We start from the raw sequence: 26,649 nt of genomic DNA, 5'->3' as shown, positions 1-26,649 counted from the left end.
ACACAGGAGGCCCAGGTCTGAGCGCACAAATAGCTTGACTCGGAGATTGCCTGTCTTGAATTCCTGGTGTGCATCCTTGGCGGGGCCTCAGTGCAGCTTCCTGGGGGCCTCAGTCCAGCAGCCAGCAACAGTCCTAGTGCGTCCTGGCTGTGATGTCAGGCCTGGAACCTACGACTCCCTGAACATCTGGGGAAGCCAAGGTAGGGGCCTGAGGAGCTCCAGTGACAGTCATGAATTTACTGTGGGCAAACCCACATTTGCCAATGTTCAGTTTCCCCGAGTCCCACACAGGCCCTTACAAGAAGCTCATGCATTTGGATACTGTATGTACATGCCAGCTGGAGGTCAGTTCTAAGGCGTAATTTTGTCTTTATGGTATTTTAGATGGCTCTGGATTGCTAGTGGGAACTATGGAGCCACATCTTCAAAGCAGGAGTAAAAATCAGAACAGAGCCTGTAACTGACACTATCAGAAAGAGCCACAGAAAGATTCGGTCCAGAACTTGGGCTACGAATTTCCAGTCTTGTACCACCTGCAAAAGAGAAAAAGATGCCTTCTTTTCAAGCTGCAGGGCAACTGTTCTGAATTCATTTCAAGGGATTGAAAAAGAGTAATGTTCAGATGTACAGCACTTCAGTTTTCAAAATGCACCGAACACATCCCCTGCAGTGTAGGCTCAGATTCTCCCCGTGACTTTACTAGCCTGTGAACACTTTCGACATTGAAGATGTGAAATAGAAACAACGGAATCATGTATGAATTTATAAACAATACTGATCAAAATGGGAAAACCCTGATTTTTACACACATAAAAAGCTAGTATCTCTTCCTGATACTACATAAGAAATGAATCACAAACTTATAAATTAAGCATTTTCATGGCCTAATATAACAAGCCTTCTCATCTTCCACTCTGCATGTGGGTTTGGCTGCTACATCTCTGGAATGCTGGGGAACTGCCGGGGAGGAGAAGTGATCAAGCCAGGACAGCAATCCGTAAGGGAGAGGGGAGACGGGGTCTCTTCGGAGGAAGGGAAGTTGAGGCACAGTGGGCAATACACTGTAAGAACAAGGTCAGAGCAGGAACAAGGTGAGAGGTGTGAAGGACAGGGGCCAGTTCTCTTCCGAAGGAAAAGAAATGTCCTGTTTCTGTTATATGGGGGTTTTATAAAGATGGAACCTAACAGGAGTTCTAGAAGGGACACAGGTATTGATGAGGAACCTAAATGCATTCTGCACACACAGAGGTTTAGGAGTAAAACTTTGGGGAAGAACACAAAGAAGACACATTGAAATGTTTGAAGTGCCAACCTGCAGTAGTGGGATTATTAATGATTTTAATTTTCTTGTTTATACTTTTTGTATTTTCCAAATTCCTTACCCTGATAAGGTGTTACTTTTATAATTTTTTAAAAGGCTTTCTGAATCTTTGAATTAGAATTTTTAAAGGATGTAAAGAAACAACAACAAACAGCCCTAAGAAGAGCCAAAATGTTTGTTCTATAGCAGCATTTTCCCTAATGCTTTAAAAATGTTTTTCAGTGGATGAAAAACATAACAAATAGTAAGAGAGAATATACTAGGTAGTGTCTAGATAAAATATAAAAGGATATTTCTTTAAAAAATATTCTTTCAGCATATGATGTGATGAGCACTGGGTGTTATATGCAACTGATGAATTATTGAACACTACATCTGAAACTAATGATGTACTCTATGTCGGCTAATTGAATTTAATTAATTAATTAATTAAAAATTCTTTCATAGGGGCGCCTGGGTGGGTCAGATGGTTAACCGTCTGCCTTCGGCTCAGGTCATGATCCCAGGGTCCTGGGATCGAGCCCCGCATCGGGCTCCCTGCTCCGCCGGGAGCCTGCTTCTCCCTCTCCCTCTGTCTGCTGCTTCCCCTGCTTGTACGCTCTCTCTCTGTCAAAAATAATAAAATCTTTAAAAAAAAATTCTTTCATAATTTTGTTTATGGGATCAAGCTCTTGGCACTAATTTTCACTGATTTTAGAGTAAAGTAATTGAACGCTGTAAATTGGCCTATAACTTGTTTTAAGCAGCAGGTACGATCTCAATCTACGACTGTCTTGGGTCTGAAATCCACACTTCCGCTACACTTTTTTTTTAATCTGTAAGCTAAATAACTATGCCCTTTTCCCTCACCAAAATATCTGTTGGAACACTATATTTTTATATTAATCCCAAAATCTAATTGTTTTTTTATTTCCAAATACTATAGATAGAAATAACCATCATTGCACTAAAAATGAGAGATACATCACCAGAGACCAGGATAACCAACTTGAAATGTAGAATTAAATTATTTTAAATAGAATCAAGTCTAATTATAAGGAATGGTGCTTAATCTGCACTTGCTTCACTTTTGCTCCTTCTGTTTCTGTGAACTGCTTCCTAAAAATCCATACTAAAATTCTTTCTTATCTCAGGGCTTGCTTAACATTTTACACATGAAAAGCAGATAGCTAATAGTGTCACATTTAAACAATGACAGCATTTTGCTGTAAAGAGATATGAGAACGTTGGTTTTGCACGCTTCGGTGGACGTGTTGGGATGAACACCAGTGCACTCACCTGGTTGATGAAATGCTGCTTCTTCACGTGCCTTGAAATGTATCTGATGGAATCAGCTGCCTTTTCCAAGAAAGCAACAAGAACTGTTTCTCCATCACTCACCTGTCTTTGTTTCCTTTTTTCTAGAGCTTTACCTTTCACTACTGGTTGACTCTCATCTTTATCTGGGAAAGAGTAGCGATCCACGTGGTCCTTCATACAAAGCAATGTAGGAAGCTTTTGCAGAAAGAGTCTCTTCACCCAGGGGGCCATGGGGTGGTAAGTGGAAGAGGATCTGTGGTGAACGTTAATCACGAAAACTGTCACAATAATCGACAGGGTCACGAAAATCATAATGAACAACAGGTACTCCCCAATGAGAGGAATGACTTTAGAGGAAGAGGGGATTATTTCCTCAATGACTAAGAGAAACACCGTCAGGGAAACCAGCACCGAGGTGGACAGGGACAGCTTTTCCCCTTCGTCGGAAGGGAGATAGAACACGAGCACCGTCAGGAAAGACAGCCCCAGGCAGGGGATGATCAGGAAGAGGGTGTAGAAGAGGGGCAGGCGGCGCAGGACGAACGAGTAAGTGATGAACGGATAGGAGTAGACGCCGTCTCTCCTGTTGCCCTTCATCCCTTTTGCATTGAGTATCTCCCATTCTCCGTTATCGAAGAAGTCCTTCCTGTCAACATTTTCATTGATCAGAACGAGGTCAACCATGGTTCCATCGTAAGTCCACGACCCGAACTTCATGGAGCAGTTCTGCCGGTCGAATGGGAAAAACGTGACGTCCATGGTGCACGAGCTTTTGTAACTGGCGGGGGGCGTCCAAATGACGGTGCCGTTGGATCTCACGATGACTTTGGTCATGAGGGAGCCTTCGAAACGGCCATCAGCACTGTGGTAAAAAAGTCGAACACTGATGACTTGGGTCTTTGCCCACCCCTCCCTCTACTGTTTGCCTTTATTACTTTCCTACCACAGAGTCAAACATTATTTCAGAAAGAAACGGTTCTCCTCTTACTCAAAAGTTGTACATTTCTCGTAATTCTTTTGCCAAAGTCAGGCTTTTCCATCTCTGGTCCTAATCTGACCAGGGGGTATTTCTTCTGGGATACTTACTTTTCAAAGAGAACTATGTCGGGAAGCCAGAGAGATTCCGATGGAACTTTAATTGAACGAATTCCACCATATTCATCAGGATTCCAGCGTAATTTGTGGTCTGTCCATTCCTGCATCAAATGAGCGTACTGTAATTTTATTCTGAAAAGTCAGTGTATTAGACTGTGGAATCTTCAAGTTTATGTTAATTTACTAATCAAGGGTTTTCTTTAAAAAGGGAAATCCATGCGTTTTAGATCTTATGACCTTACCTGTGGCTCGCTACACTTCTCAGGATGCAGGTTGAGCCAGTCTGGCCTCTGATCTTGCCCAGGCCCACACAGCCATCCTACCTGGGATTTCCAAAATTGCCATATATCTGCCTCCCAGTGAAGAGTCTCAGCAACAAACACCACTGATTTGTGATCTATTTTTTTCAGCCTATTTTCTCTTAAGAAGCAAAAGAAAAGCAATGATAGATCTAACTCAGTTTATTCTAGGACAGTTGGCCCAATAATATTTTAGTGATAATGGGTACAAACAATTTTGAATATCACTCCAGAGTCTTGAACAAACATCCACCCACTATGTTAATATGAAACATCCAGTATCCACTGACTGGTCTTGCTGACATTATAACTTTAATCCAATGAAAAAATATTTTCCAAGAATTTCCTTTTAAGTTCTAATCTGAATTTATTTTGTGACCACCCAATTACAGTTTTAAATTATATTCCTAATATTGTTAGCCTCCAGATACTTACGTATTTTTCCTCATAATAGAATGAAATCATTTAGCATGTTTTACAGGAGCTAATGGACCCAGATTAACAAACCTGACCACTAATTGATTGGATTATGAAGGTCAAGAGGATGATATATAGTTGATCCAATTACAGCAGAAGTGGACTTTCTTAAAAAGATTTGGGTCCAGAATCTTATGAAATCTGACCTGAAAATTAAATTCTTCTATCCCACTGTCCCTCATGTAGACAGCTGAGTAATGATGTAGGATAATATTAAATGACATTTCAGAAAGTTTGAAGGGTGTGCGCCATGCAAGCCTTCCTGTCATTAAAAAATCAGGAGTCAGCAGATGAGTAACTTCACTAGGTAAAGTATTAAAATATGCATGATGCTTGAAAAAGTATGAGACCGTATACCCCAGATGAGATGTTGTCTATCCTAGACAATATTTGTGAGGTTTGATCCTTGAAAAACAAATTGAAAAGGAAATGGGTCATTAAAAAGCTACAATCTAAAGGATAAAAGATTGCATGGCTATTTATGGAAAAGCATGCATGTGAAGATTGACAGTTTAAGAGCCCAAACTAATAAAGTATTTACCGTGTTTACTTGGTACTCACAGGCTTCTCTCCTCCTCCTCCTCTGCCCATTTTGAAAAGCAAATATATTTTCCTTCCTATGAATACTTTGTCTCCTGCTAAGGAGACTTGTACTACCAGCAGCAGGTCTGAATCTCAGAAATGTTAAAAGGAAGTCAGAATAGCACCTTCTGTTTGTTTCACTTTCACTTCATTTACTTTCTAAAAATTGACATACAATAAAATTCACTCTTTGTGTATGGTTCTATATGCAAACAGTTGTATAATCACTAACATTGTCAAGATACAAGAACAACGTTGTTGCCCAAAAAGTTTTCCTTGTGCTGCTCCTTTGTAATCAACTCCTCCCATCCCCCACCCCTTGGCAACCAGGATCTACTTTCTGATCCTATAATGTTGCCTTTGGTCATATAAATAGAATTGATCGCAGGGTAGAGAGTCTTTTGATCTTGATTTCTTTTACTTACCATAATGCATTTTAGATTCTTCTATATTAGTGATTTTTTCATTTTTATTAGTGAGTAGTATTCCCTTGTATGAATATACCACAGTTTATTTATCCATTCTCCAGGTAGGATATTTGGATTCTTCCAGTTTTTAATGATTACAGATAAAACCATTATAAACATTTTCTGCAGCTTTTTGAGTGAAAAGCATTCTTTTCTTCTCTTGGATAAATAACCAGGAGTGGGATGGCTGGACAATATCATAAGTGTATGTTCAACTTTATATGAAACTGCCAAACTGTGTCCCCGAGTGTCTGTCTCATTTTGCATTCCCACTAGCAATGTATGAGAGTTCCAGTTCTTTAGCGTCTTCTCCAGTACTTGGTATTATCTTATTTTTTATTTTAATTATAAGAGTTGTGACTTGGTATCTCATTACGGTTTCTAATATCCGTTTTCCTAATGACTAATGATGTTGAGCATCTCTTCATGTGCTTATTTGCCACCCATACATCTTATTTGGTGAAGTGGCCATTAAATCTTTTGCATATTTTTTAATCAAACTGTTTGTTTTATTACTGAGTTTTTAGACTTCTTTACATATTCTGGATAAAAGCCCTTGGTCAAATACTTGATTTGCAAATAGTTTCCCACAGTCTGTGGTTTCTTAATTCTCTAAACAACGTCTTTAACAAGACGGAAGTTCTACACTCGGCTGAAGTTTATTTTACCATTTTTATCTTTTAGGAATTATGTCATATCTAAGAAATATTTGCCTAACTCAAGGTCACAAAGATCTTCTCCCATGTTTTCTTTTAGAGATTTTATAGTTTTTGGTTGTACATTTAGATCTAAAATCCATTTTGAGTTAATTTTTTAATTACAGTGTGAATATGGGTTGAGTTTTTTGGGTTTTGTCGCATATGGATGTCGGATCATTCCTGCATCTTTTGTTGAAAAGACTAAACATTCTCCATTGAATTACCTATACATGTTTGTCAAAAATCAACTAACCGTAAACTGTGTGGGTCTATTTATGGGCTCTTTGTTCTGTTTCATTAATCTGTGTCCCTCCTTTCCCCAGTACCACACTCTCTTAACCTTCATCACTTTCTAGTAAATTTTGAAATCCCGTAATGTGAGTCCTCCAACTGTATTCTCCTTTTCCAAATCATTTCGGCTATTCTAGTTCCTTTGCTTTTCTGTATAAATTTTTAAGTCAGTTTGTTGCTATCCACAAGAAAAATCCTTCTGAAATTTTAATTGTGATTGCCTCAAATCTATAGGTTGGTTTGGGGAGAACTGACATCATAATATTGAGATTTCTGACCCAGGAAAATCATTTCTTGATCCATGTATTTAGGTCTTTGATGTTTTTTAGTCAGTGTTTTGTAGTTTCAGCTTATAGACCATGCACATATTTAGTTAGATTTATACCTAAGTATTTCTTGTTTTTTTTTTTTTAAGATTTTATTTATTTATTTGACACAGAGAGACACAGCAAGAGAGGGAACACAAGCAGGGGGAGTGGGAGAGGGAGAAGCAGGCTCCCCACCGAGCAGGGAGCCCGATGCGGGGCTCGATCCCAGGACCCTGGGACCATGACCCAAGCCGAAGACAGACGCTTAATCACTGAGCCACCCAGGTGCCCCCCCTTTTTTAAAGATTTTATTTATTTATTTGACAGAGAGAGACACAGTGAGAGAGGGATCCTGTTGTTTTGATGTTATTGTAAATGGTACTTTGAAATTAAGGGAAAAAATCCAATTGTTCATTGCTAAAATATAAATAAATTTGATTTTTGTATATTGACCTTGTGTATATCCTGTGAACTTATTTAAGCTCATTTAATTTTAGGAACTTTTTTGGTAGATTTTCTACATAGACAATTACATCATTTACAAATAAAAAATTCTATTTCTTTTTTTCCAATCCGAGTGCCTTTTATTGTTTTTTTCTTTTCCTCTTGCTTTAAGTCACTGGCTAGATCTTTAGTATGACATTAAATAGGAGTGGGAGAGTAGATATCCTCGCATTGTTCCTGATGTTGGTTGGAAAGCATTTGGTTATTCACCATTAAGTATTATGTTAGCTGTTGGTTTTCATAAATGCCCTTTATTTGATTAAGGAAGATTCTTCCTGGGGTGCCTGGGTGGCTCAGTTGGTTAAGCATCTGCCTTTGGCTCAGGTCACAAACCCGGGGTCCTAGGATCGAGCCCCACGTGGGTCTCCCTGCTCAGCGGGGAGCCTGCTTCTCCCTCTCCCACTCTCCCTGCTTGTGTACCCCCCTCAAATAAATAAATAAGATCTTAAAAAAAAAAGAAGTGTCTTCTTATTTCTAGTTTGCTGAGATTGTTTTTTTTAAGTTTATTTATTTATGTAGAGAGATAGCAAAAGAGAAAGAGCGTGAGCAGGGTGGGCGGGGGGAAGGGCAGAGGGAGAGGGAAAAGGAGAGAATACCAAGCAGACTCCCCATCCAGTGTGGAGCCCTATGCTGGTCTGGATCCCACGACCCTGAGATCATGACCTGAGCCGAAATCAGGAGTTGGACGCTCAACAACTGAGTCACCCAGACTCCCTGAGATTTTTTTTCTTAATCACAAATGGATCCTGATTTGTATAAAAAGCTTTTCAGCTTCTATAGAGATGATTACATGATTATTCTTTAATCTCTTAATAAGATGAATTATATTGATTGATTTTTTAATTTTTCTTTTTAAGTAGGCTGCACACCCAACATGGGGCTTGAACTCAAGATCCCGAGATCAAGAGTCACATGCTCTACCGACTGAGCCAGCTAGGTACCCCTATACTGATTGATTTTCAAATGTTGAACCAGCCTTGCATTCTTGGGATCCACCCCACATAGTCTTGATGTATCATAGTTTTATATAATACTTTTTCTTCTTATACACGGAAAAATACGTAGACTGCTGCCTTTCAAAAATAAGGATGCACTGGGACGCCTGGGTGGCTCAGTTGGTTAAGCGACTGCCTTCGGCTCAGGTCATGGTCCTGGAGTCCCTGGATCGAGTCCCGCATCGGGCTCCCTGCTCGGCAGGGAGTCTGCTTCTCCCTCTGACCCTCCTCCCTCTCATGCTCTCTGTCTCTCATTCTCTCTCTCAAATAAATAAATAAAATCTTAAAAAAAAAAAATGGATGCACTGGCAAGGAGAGTGTTGCTCTAACCACTTTCCTGATGTTTGAATTCAAATAAAAACACAGTGAGGTTTCCTTGAGAAAAGATGAAGACAGTGAAATAGGTGACATGTACCTTTGTGCTTTTGCTACTGAAGCATTTTTAAAACAATATTTGTTGGTGTAGATGTAAAAAATACATTCCAATAATTCACCAGATATCTAACGCAAGTCTGGGTTAATTATAAGAGAGGAAACAACCCATATATTTCTCTCTTAGCAGTGGGAATACTTTTCTTTGGGAATGTTTATATGATTATTTTATACAACTGTAGCATACATTAAAAACTTACTATTTTGTAGCTATGCTGATAATAAGATAAAAATAGTAAATATAAAAGTTACTGAGTGCTAATGATGTGCCAGGCATTGGCTTAAGTGCTTTATATTTATTAATGCTAATTTCTTCAATAACCTACAAATGACCTATTATTAGTGTTATACTAGATGAGGCACCTGTGGCTCAGAGGGTTCAAGTGACTTGTCCCAGGCCACACAGCTGGTCAGCAGAGAACACAGGATCAAGTCTGCTGCATATGATTGTGTATGCCTGGCATCACAACTCCAGGAGGTGCCTTCCACATTGACTAGGCTGTGAAGGGTGCCCCCTGGAGGTGTGCCATGGTACATTGAAAGCCACACCTTGCACTCTTTCCCCTCTTCCCATGCTACCTTACAGTGGAAGAACTTGTGGCTTGAAATTCTTCATAACGTCAACTGTTTGATCAGGCTTTCTATGGTTCCGCTCTCAACGATGTTTCCAGCGCTGATTGCTATAAGGCTTACTGACTGTACTCAGGCTAAAAAAGTAGCTTATTCCATCTTTTCCTCTGTTAAAAAAAGAAAATGAAGACAATAACAACAGAAAATCTGTTTGGTCTTAATGGTGAAATATCTGTCCAAAAGTGGAGGAATTACACAATAAGCATGTTACACTGTGTCCAAGTTCATGGACAAAGAAGGGGAGAGAAATGATGGGATGAAGATGAACTGTTAATAACAGGAGCCTTTGGCTGACTTCCACTTAGGCAAGGCTTCGTTGGAGAAGGACGTGGCATGTCCTTTCTATAAAGAGCTCTTTATAGAAAGAGGAGAAAAATGAATTCAGAAATAAAGTGGACACATACTGCCTGTTGCCTCAAGTTCACCTGCCTTTCTCCTGGTAAGAGCACCCCAGTTTCCTCTTGGGGAACCCCCTTACTGCACTGTCACCCACCAGCTGTGGGTGGATCTGGCTCTTCCTTCTGCCCCAGAAGTGGGGCTGCACCTCATACCTGCGCACTGTGATCTTCAGAGATAGCAGGTAAACAAATGGGAAACAGCGAGATAGCATGAATCTTCTGGAACCACTGGAAAAGAGGCTGGCCATTCTCTCTCCTGCTGAACTTGAACACAGGAAGCACTTTGAGGCTGAAGCTGATACAGCCACCTTGCTGCCACCAGAGGTGGGCTAAGATGAGAATGGGATCACCCAGAGGACGAGGAGCCCAGAGACACGCAGAGGGAACACCGTCCCTGGGAATATGGCTTGAGCCCCTGGATCAAGCTGCATTTAATGCTGGCCTTGTCCCTGGACTTTCCAGGCTGTGTAAGCCAATACATTCTATTTTTGCTGAAGCCAGTCTGGGTTGGGTTCTCTGTCATGTGCAACTAAAAGGTTCTCAGCTGATCCTGGGAGAATCTGAGCAGCTCTCCGGCCGGCAGGCAGGCAGTGAGCCCTGGGGCAGACACAGACTCGGACAGGTTGGCTGGAACTGCGCTGTTATGAGCTGGCTCTGTCTTGAGTGGACAACGTTGGTGAGCTCAGCCACAGAGTCCAATCTCACACTTCCTCTATCTGGAAGGTAAAGATTGCTGCGAACAAAATTGCCTGCTTCCTGGATCCAGTTTCCTCTCTGCTCCAGGCATAGCCATCTTTTCCTGTGCCCGGTTCCACCCTGCGGAGAAGGTGGACAGCTATGATGCTGGGACCCCTGCCTTCTTGCAAATCCCAGCCAACAGTTTTACAAACTGTTCTAGGGGAACCAGGGCAAGCCCTAGGGTGCGGGACTTTGGCGTCAGAAAGGTTTGCCTTGCTCACCAGGCCTCCAACTGCAGGATGGACATCTGCAGCCAGAGAGAACAGAGTGGTGGTGGTTTATTGGGCTCACAGTTTGGGGGGAAGAATGCATTCCACAAGTACGCAAGGCTTGTGCTCACATGGAGCACACCACTGCTGCCTTGTACTCCCGGCCTGGGGCTGCCTCAGACAACGAGAAACAAATGAGCATGCCTTGTGGTCATTGCTCTGAAAGGGGTGAAGTTTGGGTAAAATGGCAGGGAACAGCAAGGTGGACAGGGAAGGTAGTTCTGAGGAGACAACCTTCAAAAGCGGAGACCTGAAGGGTAGGGAGGAGTGGTGAGTGGTGGTGTGGGGCAGGGAGAAGAAGGGGGCTTGGGAAGGTGCTGGGGCAGAAATGAGTGAACGATGAAGGAGGGGTGCATTGAATCCTTGAGGAGGACATAAAGAGATCTAAAGTGACTGAAGTTTCATTCCTTTTGTTGTTGTTGTTTTAAGATTTTATTTATTTATTTGACAGAGAGAGAGAGAGCACAAGCAGGGGGAATGGCAGGCAGAGGGAGAAGCAGGCTCCCGGGACCCAGGACCATGACCTGAGCCCAAGACAGATGCTTAACCGACTGAGTCACCCAGGTGTTGCCTAGGTTTCATTCCTGAACAGTAAAGAGAAAGGGGGTAGGTGGGACTTTTGGTGAATACTGCTTACTTTGGAGTACCCAGAAGAACAAGAGCACTGAATTAGAGTCAGAAACCCTGAGTTCCCCACCCGTATGGTCCTCTATCGGTTGTACTCCTTTGTGAGGTGTCCTTCTGTAACCAGACCTGGAGAATCAGAGATGTTCTCCCTGACATGTCCGTCCAGAGGGGTTCCCTGAATTTCTATCAACATATGTGTCCATCACGGTGTGGACAGAGCCCCATGCCCCAGGACGACAACGCGTGCTAGGTCAGAGTGTCAGGGTGAGGATTCAGAGCCCCCATCCTCTAGCTTGCTAAGGAGCTCTGAGACCTTCTGGTTACTTCCTGTTCTCCCTGAAATCCTAGGGGCATCTGGAGACTAATCTCCTGTTTCTCCCTTTTTCAAGTAAGAGATTAGAAATAATATCCTGTGTTCATATAGCATGTTCCAGCCAAGATTCTCAAAGCCCTTTACAAACCTCAGCTCTACCTTGAAACAGTTCCAGGGTGGAGAGCTGTGTCATTGCAGGAAATGGGAGAGCATACGATATGTCAGGGCCAAAGAGCAAAGTTAATCTGTGACTAAGAAAAAAAAATGGAAAAATAGGTTTCTTAATTCTGAAAAGTGCAATTTCAAATCCATATCATATATATTCCCTTAAAATTGTCTTTTCTTACATACGTTATCTGAAATACCACTCTTAAATGTCTAGCTATGATCCAGAACAACATTTCTTTTAAACCTAAATCAAAGACTTTTTTACTACAAAAAAAATTCTCCTAATTATTCTTAGTTTAATACTAAGACCAAAAGATAGTAAGGAACAAGTAGTGCCTTGATTTGTAGCCTCTGGGGCATCCCCGGGATCTTCAGTTATCTTAAAATCAAGTGTAAAATTCTTTATTTTTTTTTTTTAAGATTTTATTTATTTATTTGAGAGGGAGAGGGAGAGAGAGAGAGAGAGAGTACACGAGCAGTGGAGGGAGAAGCAGGCTCCCCTGCTGAGCAGGGAGCCCGACGCAGGGCTCGAGCCCAGAACCCAGGATCACGACCTGAGCTGAGGGCAGACGCTTAACTGACTGAGCCACCCAGGCGCCCTCAAGTGTGAAATTCTTTTTTTTTTTTTTTTAAAGATTTTATTTATTTATTTGACAGAGAGAGACACAGTGAGAGGAGGAACACAAGCAGGGGGAGTGGGAGAGGGAGAAGCAGGCTTCCCACTGAGCAGGGAGGCCGATGTGGGGCTCAGTCCCAGGACCCTGGGATCATGACCTGAGCCGAAGGCAGACGCTTAACGACTGAGCCACCCGGGTGCCCTCAAGTGTGAAATTCTTAAAACAAGTTAATGTTCATACATTTTAATCTTAAAGGCAACAACATGACATAGGATATGTCTCATATTCCCATTATAACCATGAGTTGTCAGGGCCAAGAAATGGGATTTGTCATTAAGGATGAAAAAGCCTCCAAAGGTGGCGGCAGGAAATGACATTGATTGAATCCCCACTACTCGCCAGATAAGGTACCAGTTGCATTCACACACATGATCGCATTTCACCTGTTAACACTGTGAGCTAGGCATCGCCTCTATTTTATAGATGAAGAGACTGAGAGTTCGAGAGGCAAAATGACTTGCCCAAGTTTACGTAGCAGGAGTTCTGATTCCTAACTCCTAATTCCTGCTCAATTCTCACTCAGCATCCACCAACCTGGCCTCCTGTGCTAAGGTCCGAGTGTGGCTGGGAGAAGAAAGGAAACTAAGATGTTGAGTAAAGGTCGGAGATACGTTCACAGACTTGCAGGTGCCATTTTGCAGGTTGTGGAAGGTAATTAGACTTCAGGAAGATCCCCCAGACCTTTACAGCAAGGCTGAGCCTTCCATGGCAGGTTTGTTTCTGATTTCCCCTCTGAGACCAGCGCCAGGGATCTAGCCTCTGAGGCCTGCATATGTTTGCTGAACTTTTTGTTGGTCTAAAACGGGAATCAGCTGTTGGAGAAACAAGGCTACTTTGATATGTTGGCCTGGGCAGACATTCAGGCAGTTTTATTTTCCTTGGGAAAATGAAGGGGGTAGGACAGCAAAGTGCCCTCAGCTACAGTGAAGCCAGATCACTCAGAATCTTACTGTCTTATTGGTGTTTACACCCGATGGTCCAGCATCTTACGCAGTGCCCGGTGCATAGTAGGTGCTCAGTAAATGCTTGTTGAGTGAGTAATTTTGACATCTGTTGTCTTAGTGATTACTCACATGATCTCGTCTAGGCCAAGAGTTCAACCCTTTATCACTAAAGAAAAGGTGGTTTCATTTCCCATTTGCCTTTAAGGTGCTTGCGATGCAGTTGAATATGATGGAGCAGAATCTGAGTGGTGAGCCATTAAGTACTTTCTCATGTAGTTTTAGTGAGTCAGTGTTAATAATCTATTTATGATTTATAGGGTTTTGATTACTTTCTGGAAGTAGGAAGGAGGAAGACAAATGAGTTTCCAAAATAAAATCAATAAAATAAAAATAGCTCCACACAGAGGACTTTCTCAGGATGTCACTAAATTTGTGCTTGATAAATGTCTTTGGTTAAGAGGATGGAGGAAGAATGTCTAAATATACCAGAGGGGAACTATGGAAATAGAGGATAAGACAGAAGAATTGGAATTAAATACCAAGCATCTCAGTTGTGGAAACTACATGGAACATGTTTTTGTTTTAAGTACGAAGAGTTTTATTCTCTCTGTGATATGAGTCAGGGAGCATTTTCCAGTGTCCAGAAAAGAACAGGGGTTTATCGTTTCCGTCTTTATTCTGACTGAGGTATACAGGGGTGGCTGGGGAGAGTTTCCCGTAGGTTTGTTCTGGCATGAGAACTTTGGGAAGTTATGCGATTGGGAAGAGTATACAGGGCTTCACAACTTCTCTACCTTTTTGGCTTGCAGAACTTCTATTGATCCTGCAAGACCTAACTTAAATATCCCCTCCCTTGGAAGCGTTCCCTGATTTTCTCCCTGTCGCATTGTCATTTTTATAGTGACACGGTACTCATGCAGATTTTCCTTATGGTGTTTATCATATGACAGTCATTATTTTCTACACAAGTGACACTCTATCCTCTCCTTGAAGGCAGGGCTGTATTTTACTCTTCATATACCCGGGATCTAGCAAAGTAGCTGATACTTAACAGGCTCTCCATAAACCCTGTGGAATGAATGGAAGATGGAGTGAATCCTTACCTCATTCTCTCCTAAATGCCTTTCTAGACCATCAGATGTCCCAGAGGCTGAGGCAACCAAAACCTTAGAAGACAGGGACTAGGAAGGAACTAGTCTCCACAGGGACAGCACTGAGCGGAGCACTGGACATCTTCCATCCGCTCCCTTGTCCAAGGCAACGGAAGGATTTCTTCATGTGAGCCCAACTTCAGTTAACAGTGCCCAACCCTGGACATGTCACTTCAATTCTCCAACGCTCAGTTTTCTCATCTGCAAAGTGGGGATCCTATTAGAACCTACCTCATAAGGTGGCTGTGAGAATGAACTGAGTTCATTCCTATGACACACCCACGCAGAGCACCTCAACCCCTAGTACGTGCTCAATAACTCTTAGGTGTTATTATTAGCTACTCTAAAACTGAGATGTGTATAAAACACCCATGGTTTTTAACATCAATTTTATCTTGTTTTTAGCATCTCTTTTCTTTTAGCCTTTATCGTCTCTTTTCTTTTGCCCTTCGACTTTCTTTTAGCTTTGTAGTTTTAAAAAGCTAGGGGCACCTGGCTGGCTCAGTCAGTGGAACATGGATCATCTTGATCTCGGGGTTATGGGTTTGAGCCCTGTGTTGGGTGTAAAGATTACTTAAAAATAAAATCTTAGAAAGAAATAAAAAGATACATATACATCATATGATGGAGCTCAAATGCCTCCTATTCCATGCAGCCTTCCCTGACTGCCACCATGCTAACAGAATCATCTTTCTTTTTTTGCTTCCACCTTCTTTGTGTCCTGTGCTTGCTTCAGCAGCACATACACCTCCTTGTTTGTGCCATAACATAGCATGTATTGACTAATATTTATCATGATATTTGCACTCCAAATCCAATCTGTGTGGGCAGAATAGCTTTGATAGCATTCTCTGTGGTTCTATGAAATGTACAGAGGTTTCTCCTACTTTGGCTCTTCCAGTGCTTTAGAAGCAGGGCTTGATGGTTAGTGCAGAGACTGGATATGGCAGAGAAGGCCCTAACTGGGGAGACCCAGATTCTAACCAGATGAATTCCTGGGCCCATCTGTCTCTGTAACCTGGGGCAGTGTGATACCTGCTGTGAGAATTCAGAGTGTTGAGAAATGTAAATGAGAGAAGAGAGATGACAACTCTTTCCAAATGAAAGTCTGTTATTCTCTGGCTAATATAAAAAAGACAAGAAATAACAAGCGCTGGCAAGGATGTGGAGAAAAAGGAACCCTCGTGCACTGTGGCTGGGAATGCAAACTGATGCAGCCAATGTGGAAAACGGCATGGAGGTTCCTTGAAATATTAAAAATAGAGCTACCATATGATCGGTAATACCACTGCTGGGTATTTCCCTAAAGAAAATGAAAACTCTAATTTAAAAAGATACATGTACCCCTATGCTTATTGCAGCATTATTTACAAGGGCCAAGATATGGAAGGAACCCAAATATCCATTGATAAATGAATGGATAAAGAAGATGTGGTATATATATACAATGGAATATTACTCAGCCATAAAAAAGAATGAGATCTTGGCATTTGCAACAACATGGATGGACCTAGAGGGTATTACACTAAGTGAGACTAATCAGACAGAGAAAGACAAATAACATATGATTTCACTTATATGTGGAATCTAAAAAACAAAACAAATGAACAAACGGAGAGGCAGGAACAGATCCAGATAAAGAGAACGAAGTGATGGTTGCCTGAGGGGACGTTGGAGGGGGGTGGGCAAAATGAGTGAAGAGAGGTAGGAGGTACAGACTTCCAGTTCTGGAATGAATAAGTCACAGCATAGGGAATGTAGTCAATGGTATTGGAATAGCATGTATGGCGACCGATGGGAGGGACACTTGTGGTGAGCACAGCATAAGGTACGGACTTATTAGATCATCATGTTGCACACCTGAAAACTAATGTAACATTGTGTGCCGACCAGACTTTAATGAAAAAAAAGTCTATTATTATCCTCATTACTTCTAAAAAATGGGAACCTAAGTCATCAGTCTGGCTTTTCCAAGCATCAGCTTGCCCCATCCCTATGGATTTCTCTTGCTCTGTTTTGGGTTCTGGAGATGTTTAGGTTTTGACTCTGGCTTGACCTGGAGGTATTCACTAGGCCACAGTGATTCTGGTGGCACAACTTTGCTGGAAGTCACTTCCCCAGTTGTAGTTAAGGTCTGAGGAGCTGTGGCTTCTCGATCACTTCTACTGAAATGACCTCATGTTTTCAAAATCTCAGGCAAAGTGAAAAGTACCAAATAGTAAAGGCCAGGAGTCTCTGGACCACTGTTTTATGTGAGAGATTAATAAAAGCTTAATCTCAAGGAGCAGTGTGTGTGAAGCAGTGAGAGGTTTTTTGTTTTATTTTTGTTAACTTCCTAAACCCATTTGCACTTTAAGAGAAAAGTTTTTATTCTCTCCCCTGCAAGCTCAAATACAGCACTTCTTACTGATTTTCATTAACTCAAAATACTTCTGAATTCCACTGTCTCTAAGTTGGAAAAGTGGGATACATCACTGAGGAAGGAGATGGGTACACAGAAAAATATGTTTATTTGAATTGTATTTTTCTATCTACATTACCAGCTTATTATTTTCTCCTGGACATCTTTATTTGCAAGTAAAATAATACACAGATCTATTTCATAACTTGCTAACATACCTACCAATTAAGGAATCGGAGGAATAGAGGGTAGTAAAAATGATAATAATTCTGTAACTCTGACCAAAGTTTTTGGGTGGGACAAATATGACAGAAAGGAAGCCCGGGGAATCTCCCTATGATCTCGGTCCACTGTTCCTATAAACCCTTAGCAGTACTGAACAATGTCTCCTGAACCTGAATAGTAATTAACTTATTTCAATATAAACAAACAAAAATATTATGTATGTATGTTAAAATTCAGTGAAATATTAAAGATTCCTCATCGGGAAGATTTTAAGTCTATGGGAGATTAGGCAATATCTGGACATTCAGGAGAAAACAAGTAATTGCTGACGATAACAACAACAAGGAAAAACAAACAAGGGGACCAAAATCTCATCTCCTATCAAAGAAGTGTCAATATTTTCTCCTTCCATCACACATGCAAAATTGGGCTTTGAAAGATAGTTATTTCCTGAACATTCTAGGACAAGCTCCTCTGAACGGACGTCTTGGTTTTAGGAAACAGGCTCCAGTCGAGCTAAAAGCAATCATCTAAGCAGAGAGCTGAACCCATTCAAAATGCCTTTTTAGTTATACCAGGAAAACATATATTCCTTATTTGTTTTGGGCTTCACTTTGTTCTGAAACTGATGATGAGAGGCCTTCTGTCCTCCCTGTTTTCTCTTTCTAGGGAGGAACGGGAAACACTAGGGGCGGATTCCTCCCACGAAGGACCAGTGGGGATGAGGGAGAATTTAGGATTGATGATTGTCTGCTCCAGTTGTGGTACCCTAGTGGGGGGAAAGTGGCACTCTGGAGCTTTCCCCCCTTTCTCCAAGTAGCCAAGGAGCAGCACCCAGGCCTTGGTGTCAGAGAGTCCCCTCCAGGCATGCCTCCGAGCTTCCAGAAGCTGCTCTCCACCTCCCGCAAAAGAAAATTAAATAATAAACCCTTCCCAACCATTCCCAAATATCTCCCCGAGGAACCCAATATGCTCTGTAAAATAATTGTTTTTCAAATGGGTGTCTTTCTAAACAGAAAAGCAATGGAAATAATTAGGTTAGCAGATCTAATGCTTGGATTGACAGTTACCTGTTTGAGCCACACATTTGTTGTCATCAGCTGATTCTTTTCATCCTAAGAAAGTGACAATTAGGAAGATGTAAATTCAAATTAAGTGAAGTTGTCTTTTACAATTTTTTTCTTTTGTCAGAAAGACCTCTCTGACACATACATTTGAGGCATTCAAAGTGTAAAGGATTCTCAATTTAAGCACAGTTAAATGGCATGGGATCCTAAATATTACACATATTTTGCTTAAAATAAAAAATAATAGTTAAAGCAAGTAGCAGTTAATTGTGGTGATATTTATCTAAAATTGCATAGCCCAGAAAGCATGGTAAGGTGGCAATGTAGGATGAACATTAGCTAAATCAGAGATTGGTTTTGCATGATTTTCTAGAAGGATTCCTTGGGCATTGAGTTAGCTGGGGTGGGTGAGTGTGCCAGTGGTGGGGCAGGGGATTGGGGCAATATGGGGGGATTGTTCTGGAACTTTGTGGAGCACAGCAGGATGACTTTGCAGAATGGGCTTGTTAAAGTTCACTGATTTCCTGGGATCGCAATCATGGCAGAAGTGGGAGCCAAACAGGAACATTAGCAGAGAATGCTAAGGTATGGGTGGGGCCAGGGGAATTTGCGGGGTCCTGGGGGAATTCAGGAGGGTGATGGGGTTGCCAAGCACTGGGGTGCCAGCACCATCTGCCTTCTCTCCCTGCCAGCACCCCTGGCAGCCCTCACCCAATCCGCAGTCAGGGTGACACCGAATCAGCCAGGGGGACACTGACGAGCCCTCGGCTCAGTTCTGCCTTCTCTTCCAGCCCTTGCTTCTCCGTGGGTGCTCGTCCTGGTGCTCAGCAAACCTGCCAGGGGCAATGCCTGTCCTAGCCACCACATCCGCCCCCCAGCCAAAGGTCCCACACAAATAGTGCTGCAATGAAAATTTACTCCGTGACACTTCTCATTCCTTCCTCGGGTCATTTCACTGGCCTCTTGGGGCAGATTTTCTCTCACAGTAAGCTATTTTTAAAATGGAAATGGCAGACATGGGGAAAGAAAACAAAATAAAATCTTAGGCTCACAAACAGGTTAAGAAATGCATGTTCTTTTCAGCTTTGTGCCAAGGATTACTCACCACATCTACGAGCTGAGATATTTTCAATCCGAAATATACTTTTATGGTGTCACTAGAATTTAATACAGGGCGAACCCATTTCTGATAACCTTGGAATAAGTGTCTGAGGAGGGCATCTTCACTTTCAGCTATTGAGCTGAATCCTGCAGCGGCTGGAAGAATCATGAGGGAAACCCGAATTAATGGGAAAGGCGTAATGGCTGGTTTAGCATCCTACAGCCTGAACCTTCATATAGTCTACACGGCCTAGTGCGGCAAAGGCAGCTTTGAGTGTACAAGGGTTCTCGAACCATGCTCCATGCCCACAACACACGACTGAAAGCAGACTCTATGCTTTACCCAGAGCTTCGCACTCCTGCGGGATTTTCCCACCGTGAGGTCAGCACTTTGATGGACAATGACGAATTCACAACACATTGTGGCAAGGGACATATGTGTGTGTGTTAGCGGTCTAAACATCCCTCCTCACACTTTATCCCCTTGATGGTACTTTATCCTGCATCGGAGCCCTTGCACATATTATATGTGTCTTTGTTTATTGTCTGTCTGCCCCCTGGGAAAACGGCGCTCCCAGAAACCTTCCTGGCCACCGCCTCCCAGCTCTGTGGGGTCTGGCACATTGTGGCCCCTGAGCCAACACCTGTGTAGCAAGGCAGTGAGCTACTTGGGTTTTGTTTGCTGAGTGGTGTTTGGAGAGTTTGGGCCAGAGTTGAGTTGCTCGGGAGAAGAGAGGCAGGGAGGCCACAGCGGTGCCCCCTCGGCCTTCCCCTGTGTGAGCAGCCCTCCCATAAGGAGAATATTGTTTCACGGGCACCATGGCAACGACTGCTGGTTCCCTGCTCAACAGCCCATTTGACCTTTCTTTTTCGGTAACAGATGCTAAATTTATTCAGGATTGCATGGTGCCAGCTTAAAATGTTCCCTTCTCAGGCTCCCTCACAGCTAGGGATGGCCATGTGACCTATCCATCGGCGCCTTCAGATACAAGCAGAAGCCAGTGGGTGACGTTTGTAGGAAATATTGTTGAAGAGGACAGACTCGGCCCGACCTGCACCTTTCACCTTTCATCTTTCACCCTTTGCTCTCTATCCTTCCGGCCTGGAGCTGGAACATGGTATCTAGGGATTGGGCCCCACAGGTACCTCACACAGCCTGATGAAAGCTCCACACATAAGAAAGACAGATGGAGCCTGGGTCCCTGAGAGCACTACAGGATCCCCAACCAGCCCAGGCCTGCCTGCCTCCAAATTTTTTGGTGTGTGAGAAAAGCAACCCTCTTCTGTTAGAGCCATTGTTACATGCATCTGAGTGCAGTCCTAGCACCAGGTTCTGCCCTTCCCCGACAGCCCGTCTTCCAGTTCAGGCCAGTGAGAACTAATTACTTATGACACCGTCTCACAATGGATGGAGATGCTCCAGGAGGGCTGAGAACAACTGCATAATGTCTGAACTAACACATGCGTGCGTGTGCACGCACACACGCACACACGCACACACACACACAGACTTCTTAGCTTGGACAACCCTGCCATTATAATTCTGGACTTGAGAGGGGGATCCTGAGAACAGAAACTGTACTTTTGAGTTTCCTTTCCTGGCAGGACAATTTGACTGTCAGTTTGCAGGAAGGTGGAGTTGCCCATTGGGAGGGATCTTCTAAAATGATGACCTTGACAATCCCCAGCACTTGCCGCCTTCAAAGCTACATGCTCCGTGAGAATGGCTGGATCCCTGCTCTTTGCTGGGCTCCAAAGGGAAATAAGCAGATCTGTTCTTTCAGGGACCTTTGTATGTTTTACCCACTTCGGCCAATGTCAGAAGGTGAGCTGCTGTCTGAATCGAGGCACAAAAAAGGTAAATCTGCACAGGCTGTTATGGACTAAATATTTGTGTCCCTTCAAATCCCTGTGTTGAAGCCCTCCCCCTCCTCCCCCAGTGTGACTATCTTTGGTGATAGAACCTATAAGGACATAATTTAGGCTAAATGAAGTCATCAGTGTGGGGCCCTAATCCAATCAGCCTGGTGTCCTTAGAAGAAGTGGAGGAGACACGAAAGAGCTCTCTCTCCATGCAGGCATGAGGGAAAGCCAGGTGAAGACACTGCCGGAAGGCAGCGGTTTCCAAGCCAGGAAGACAGTTCTCACCAGAAACCGAACTTACTGACACCTTGATCATGGACTTCTAGGTTGCACAATTGTGGGAAAATAAATTTCTGGTAAGCCACACAGTCTGTGGTGTGTTGTTATGGCAGCCCGAGCTGTCTAAGACAGCACAAATCTGTATTGACCAAAACAGATCTGACCAAAAAAAAAAAAAGGCCAGAGGTTCAATGCTTTCTGCTCAACATCTTCAACCTGTCTCAGCTTCCCCAAATAAAAGCTGAAGTCATTGATGTTATTGGAACAGATGCAGAGATGCCCTAGAAATGTCTCTGGTTTGTCCTTCCTGTAAAATAGAACATGATAAGAAAGGGAAAGTGCTCCCACTGTTGACTCTTTGAGGCTAGGGTCTCAGTAAATACTCGATGATGTTTGGTGAATGAACCAAATGCAAAGAAGCTCTAACAGCACTTTCCATGCACAGGGAAGGAGGCGGAGTGAGCTCGGCTCACTGCTCCAGAGGGTGTAGAATCACAGATGTTGTCAGGATTTCCAGGACAAGTCGTCTCTGTTTTAAGGAATAAATGGATTCCTGAAATGTGTGTAAACCAAATTTTTGCAAATGGACTTGTATTTTAAACAAATTTGACAAGACTGACATTCTAAGATATATCTCAGCAATACATGGACAAGTTGGGAAGCTGATGTCAGAAGATGAGTGACTCCCTGAGTGGGTGCTTACATTTCCCAAAGTCAGCTTCTGGATGGGGAGGGATGAGAGAGCATTTGTATTCATAAATAATTTCAGCATGAAAGAGGAAGGACAAGTGAAATGATGAAGAAGTGAAGGCAGTGGAGCTGGAAAGGACTTCTGAGATGATCTAAGCCCCTCCTTTTACAGATGTAGATCCTGGGGTGCAGAGAGAGGGGGTGACTTACCCAGGGTCAACCCAGCTAATACGTGGTGGGTGTGGTTTTCTGACTCCCAGGTTGTCGATCTTTCCATCAGCTCATCCATGGAGGATTGAGGAGGCAAAAAGACTGTTCCCTATGCTGTGGTCTCCTTACTTTATGGCCACATAAAAACTTTCAACAATTCATGTCTATGGACACATATTTATTGTTTTTGCTTTTTTTGTTGCTGTGTTGTTGTTAGCATTGTATTTACCAAAAATACTTCACTGTTGTTGAAAGCAATCTATCGCCAGGAAGAATGATATTCTAAAACCAGGTCACAGATAATGTTTGGTGATAGGAAGATGCTCAACACTGGTGATGGTGTTCCATAATCCTACTCAGTCTCCCTCTGCTGCAGTTGAGCTTGGCCCTGGGCACCTCTTGGTTGGGCACTGTGGTCACTCTCCTTGGAGGTGGACACCCAATGCTTTATAGTAGGAGCAATCCTGCTTCAGACTTGACCATGGTCTCCTCACATCTCCTTGCGTTAAGTCCTGCTTTGCAACCCCCGTCCTCCCCCAACACACACATAGTCTAATGCACATCTCCAGAGGATGTGTGCTGGCTGTTAAAGCTTGTCACCATTGCTCCCCTAAATCCCAATTCCCCCCTTTCTTCTCTCCCTCTCTCTACTTAATCTTTATCTTATTTTTTTCTTTGTCAAAATATTTCTCTTGGGACTACATAAGCAACTCCGCAGGTGGAGGACAAGAAGAGGGAGAACCAGAGGGAGAGCATATGCAAGCGATCAGACAGACGGAGAGCTCTCTGCCTGATTCTAGTAATTTCCTCCATGTGGAACTCAGGCTGGGAAAGTGCTGTAGGAGGGCACTCTACTCTTGGCTCTGGATGCTGAGTCTCTTGCCAAACTCGTTATTGTTAAAACGAGAATCCAACAAATATTTATTTAACATTGAGAACCACTGGACTCAGATTTAGACATGAGTTCTGGTCTTGTTTCCAAATCAGGCGATCTTAATTAAGCAAGGCATTTAACCTCTCCCAGTAAAAATAGAATGTGGATGATTGGTAAGCCCTTACCAACTCACACACCCTATGCTTCCAGGATTTCATGTCCATGAACAGCCATAAAATGTGATCTATTATGCCCAATATTTGCTATTCTGAAGACACAAAAAGAGGTAATGTTTAAGATGTACCATTGATTGGAGAACTTTACTCCTGGCTGCCATTTACTGTAACAGAGGAGACATCAGGTAACGTAACTAACACTATGAAGGGATTAGACAGGACTCAGGAGGAGTTAAGACTCTCTCAACCCCTGTAAGTGGGGTCATGAGAGATTGGATGAGGTACCCATACCAGCTTCAGACAAAGAATTTTTTCTTTGGAACCTACAACTTGAACTTCTGGCCTCTTTATTCTTCTTGACCATGTTTCCTTTCCTTTCTTCAGGCTCTCAGACATTCTGCTCTCTCCTCACTCAATTATCAAAACCCACTTTCTGCAGAATTTTGACAAGTTCATGCACGCTGAGGTATAAATAACTGATAAGACTTAACTGATGACAACTCACATGCTTATTTATGGTTTTATTGAAGACAACATCATTGTTTATCCTTAGCTAAGAGAGTAAAGAAGTAATTGAAGACTTCTAAACCTCAGCAAACATGGTTGGGAGAGACACATTTTTTTGTTTAGATACCTTTTGTTATATTTTGGTTTTGTCCTTCCATTATCACCACCTCATCAAAAAAAAAATCATACCACAAATATGTTACCTTTGCTGTCAACACACAGAACTAGCCCTCGGGGTGAAATAAATAATAAATATTGGATGGATCCTTGCTAGCGTGAGAGTTTATTCGAATGACTTTGTTTTCTCCCTCTTGCATCCCCCATGTTGGAATAGTTCCTAGGATACAGTAGATCCTCAGTAAATATTTATTGAATGAGTAAATACATGTCATCATGCGGTAAGAGTGATGGGAAGATGAGTAAGATACAGTCCCTTTTTCTGGGAGCAGACCCAAACACACAAAGCATGAATTTGCAACACAAGAAATGTCACATGGCCAGACACAATCATCCTTTCCACCAAAGCCAGAAATCTAAAAATGAGGGGTTGCCCCTTGTAATTTGGAAAAGGTAGTTCTGGGTAACAAAAAGAAACTATTTCCTTTGCAAGGAGTAGCAAAGTTAAAGAACTTAAGGAAAGGTGGTACAGATCTGCAAACAGAAATAGACTCCAAGGGATCTAGAAATGTCCACAAATGCAAGAGTGACTACAGGTTATTGATTTATTATAGATCTGTGACAGATGTACCCAGCACAGTATACATTCCCAAACCCTTGCCCTACTTGATAGAGAATGAGTACCAGGCTCCCTTCCATTCTCAATTTTCTTATGTAACCGTTACTATGCAAGGAAGGGGGTACACAGGTGAATGGAGAGGGTTTATGCAACCACCCCTGCGAGTAAGATGATTTCCCTGGGCAAAAGATGGTAAGAATCAATTATTTCATAGTAAATGGAACAGTAAATAAAGGCAGAAAAACATTAGACTTGTGGATATTAATTGTATGCTAAAACACACAGAAGTTGATTATCATTTTTATGATTGACAAATTTCATTTCAGACTCCAGAGATCAAATTTAGTGATATTTGAAAGTGGGTCCGATGCCCTCGGTACTTAGAAAGGACTCATTTTGAGTCCTCAGTATGAAGAAAGGCTACGTTTTTAAAGATATGATACTGTTCAGGTGTGTGTGCCTAGATTTGAAATCTAGAATTTATTAAATCTAGGATTTATTTCAGGACTTGGGCGAATCTCACTCGGTGCTCCTGGTTCCCCATCTGAAAGGAGCAATAGTCAAACATGGCAAAATTCCTAGTGAGAAATAAATGCAAACTGCTAATGGGACAGCCAGCTGGCCCCTGGCTCTAAATGGTTTCCACTGTGATGGGAAGGGCTTTGTGTTCTTAAGTTACATAAAAAGTGAAGTGTTTCCCAAACCCAGAGAGCTGGCAGGTGCAAATGACCATTTCCCCCTAAACTTTGCAGTTATTTTCTCCCTCTTTCCATTTCTCTTTTGGCTGTCTGTCCATCTCTCTCTCCCTCTCTCCTTTTTTTGCCCTCTTTCTTTATTAAGAATTCTCCAAATTTCAGGTGGATAACAGTCACAGAAAACTCACACATGTTCATAGACATGTAATGTCTATTTTTGTTTAATTGTGATATACAAACACATTAAATATACCTACACACAAATTTATTAAAGTTTGTATATAAGTCTATAGAATATATTGGATACAATTAAGTACCTACACACAGATATAATGATTATTAGCAGACATGATATAAAAATGTTGACAGAGTAAATTTCTGTGCCAAATATTTTAACGATTCTGAGAAGCATTCAGTGCATTCAGTAACATTTTTCCTCCTTTTATATCTTCCTACCAAGTTCATGATTCAAAAGGAAGACAACGGCATAAATCTGATGGAATCCATAGGTATGATTTCTTTAGCAACATGCAGATTTCCTAGAATTACTCATTACAGCCACATCCTAAAGGTTATCCTTAAAGATACCTATACAGTTTATAATTCTAACATTATCAACACCATATTTCTGCCTCCCTTGCTTAAATCATTCTACAATGATGAAGTTTTAATTTACTTTAACTTGAGCTTACCTGAAGGAGTGACACCAAGGACGATGAACACGAGGAGAAAGCCTGCCAGTCTCATGCTGTCAGTGTAGGAAAGATAACCCCTTCCTTTTAAACAGTACAGTATTTCCATCAGAAAGGGAGGTTTTGAAAAGAAAATGCAGTGGTTCAAAATCCGAAGCGGAACCCAAGGGGAGAGTAGACACCTGAAGTGGGATAAGAGAGTCTCAAACCACCTCACATCAGTGTGATGTTTCTTCAACTACACTTCATTGATTTCCACTCAGCTGTCAGATTGTGTAAGTTGAAAACATAGCTCTGGGTCCTAACTCCTGACTTATTAATTTGCTCTCTCACAAAGAGATGCAGGGCAGAAGGGAAAGGATGAAGCTAGACAACTTCTGAATGCCCTGTGGTATTTTTCTCCCGGGTGGAGATCTGATAATGCCACCCTTGCTCTGATTCACCTTCTTC

The 26,649-nt window shown here is 42.2% G+C and overlaps 1 protein-coding gene across 1 annotated transcript; it reads right to left on the bottom strand.

Moving 5' to 3' along the window:
* Window positions 1-398: 398 nt before the first annotated feature.
* On the bottom strand, window positions 399-26,254 carry CHRNB3 (cholinergic receptor nicotinic beta 3 subunit). Its single transcript, XM_021681563.1, has 6 exons — window positions 26,200-26,254; window positions 19,482-19,633; window positions 18,380-18,424; window positions 3,707-3,816; window positions 2,600-3,482; window positions 399-533 (listed from the first exon to the last, which is right to left on the bottom strand). Exons 1-6 carry the CDS (start codon window positions 26,252-26,254, stop codon window positions 399-401), a joined length of 1,380 nt encoding a protein of 459 aa, XP_021537238.1.
* Between the last annotated feature and the right edge of the window lie 395 nt (window positions 26,255-26,649).

The sequence above is a fragment of the Neomonachus schauinslandi genome, chromosome 2 (assembly GCF_002201575.2).
Source record: "Neomonachus schauinslandi chromosome 2, ASM220157v2, whole genome shotgun sequence".
NCBI lineage: Eukaryota > Metazoa > Chordata > Mammalia > Carnivora > Phocidae > Neomonachus > Neomonachus schauinslandi.
Note: the sequence above shows the minus strand (reverse complement) of the source record. Positions and strands in the feature narration are given on the sequence as shown.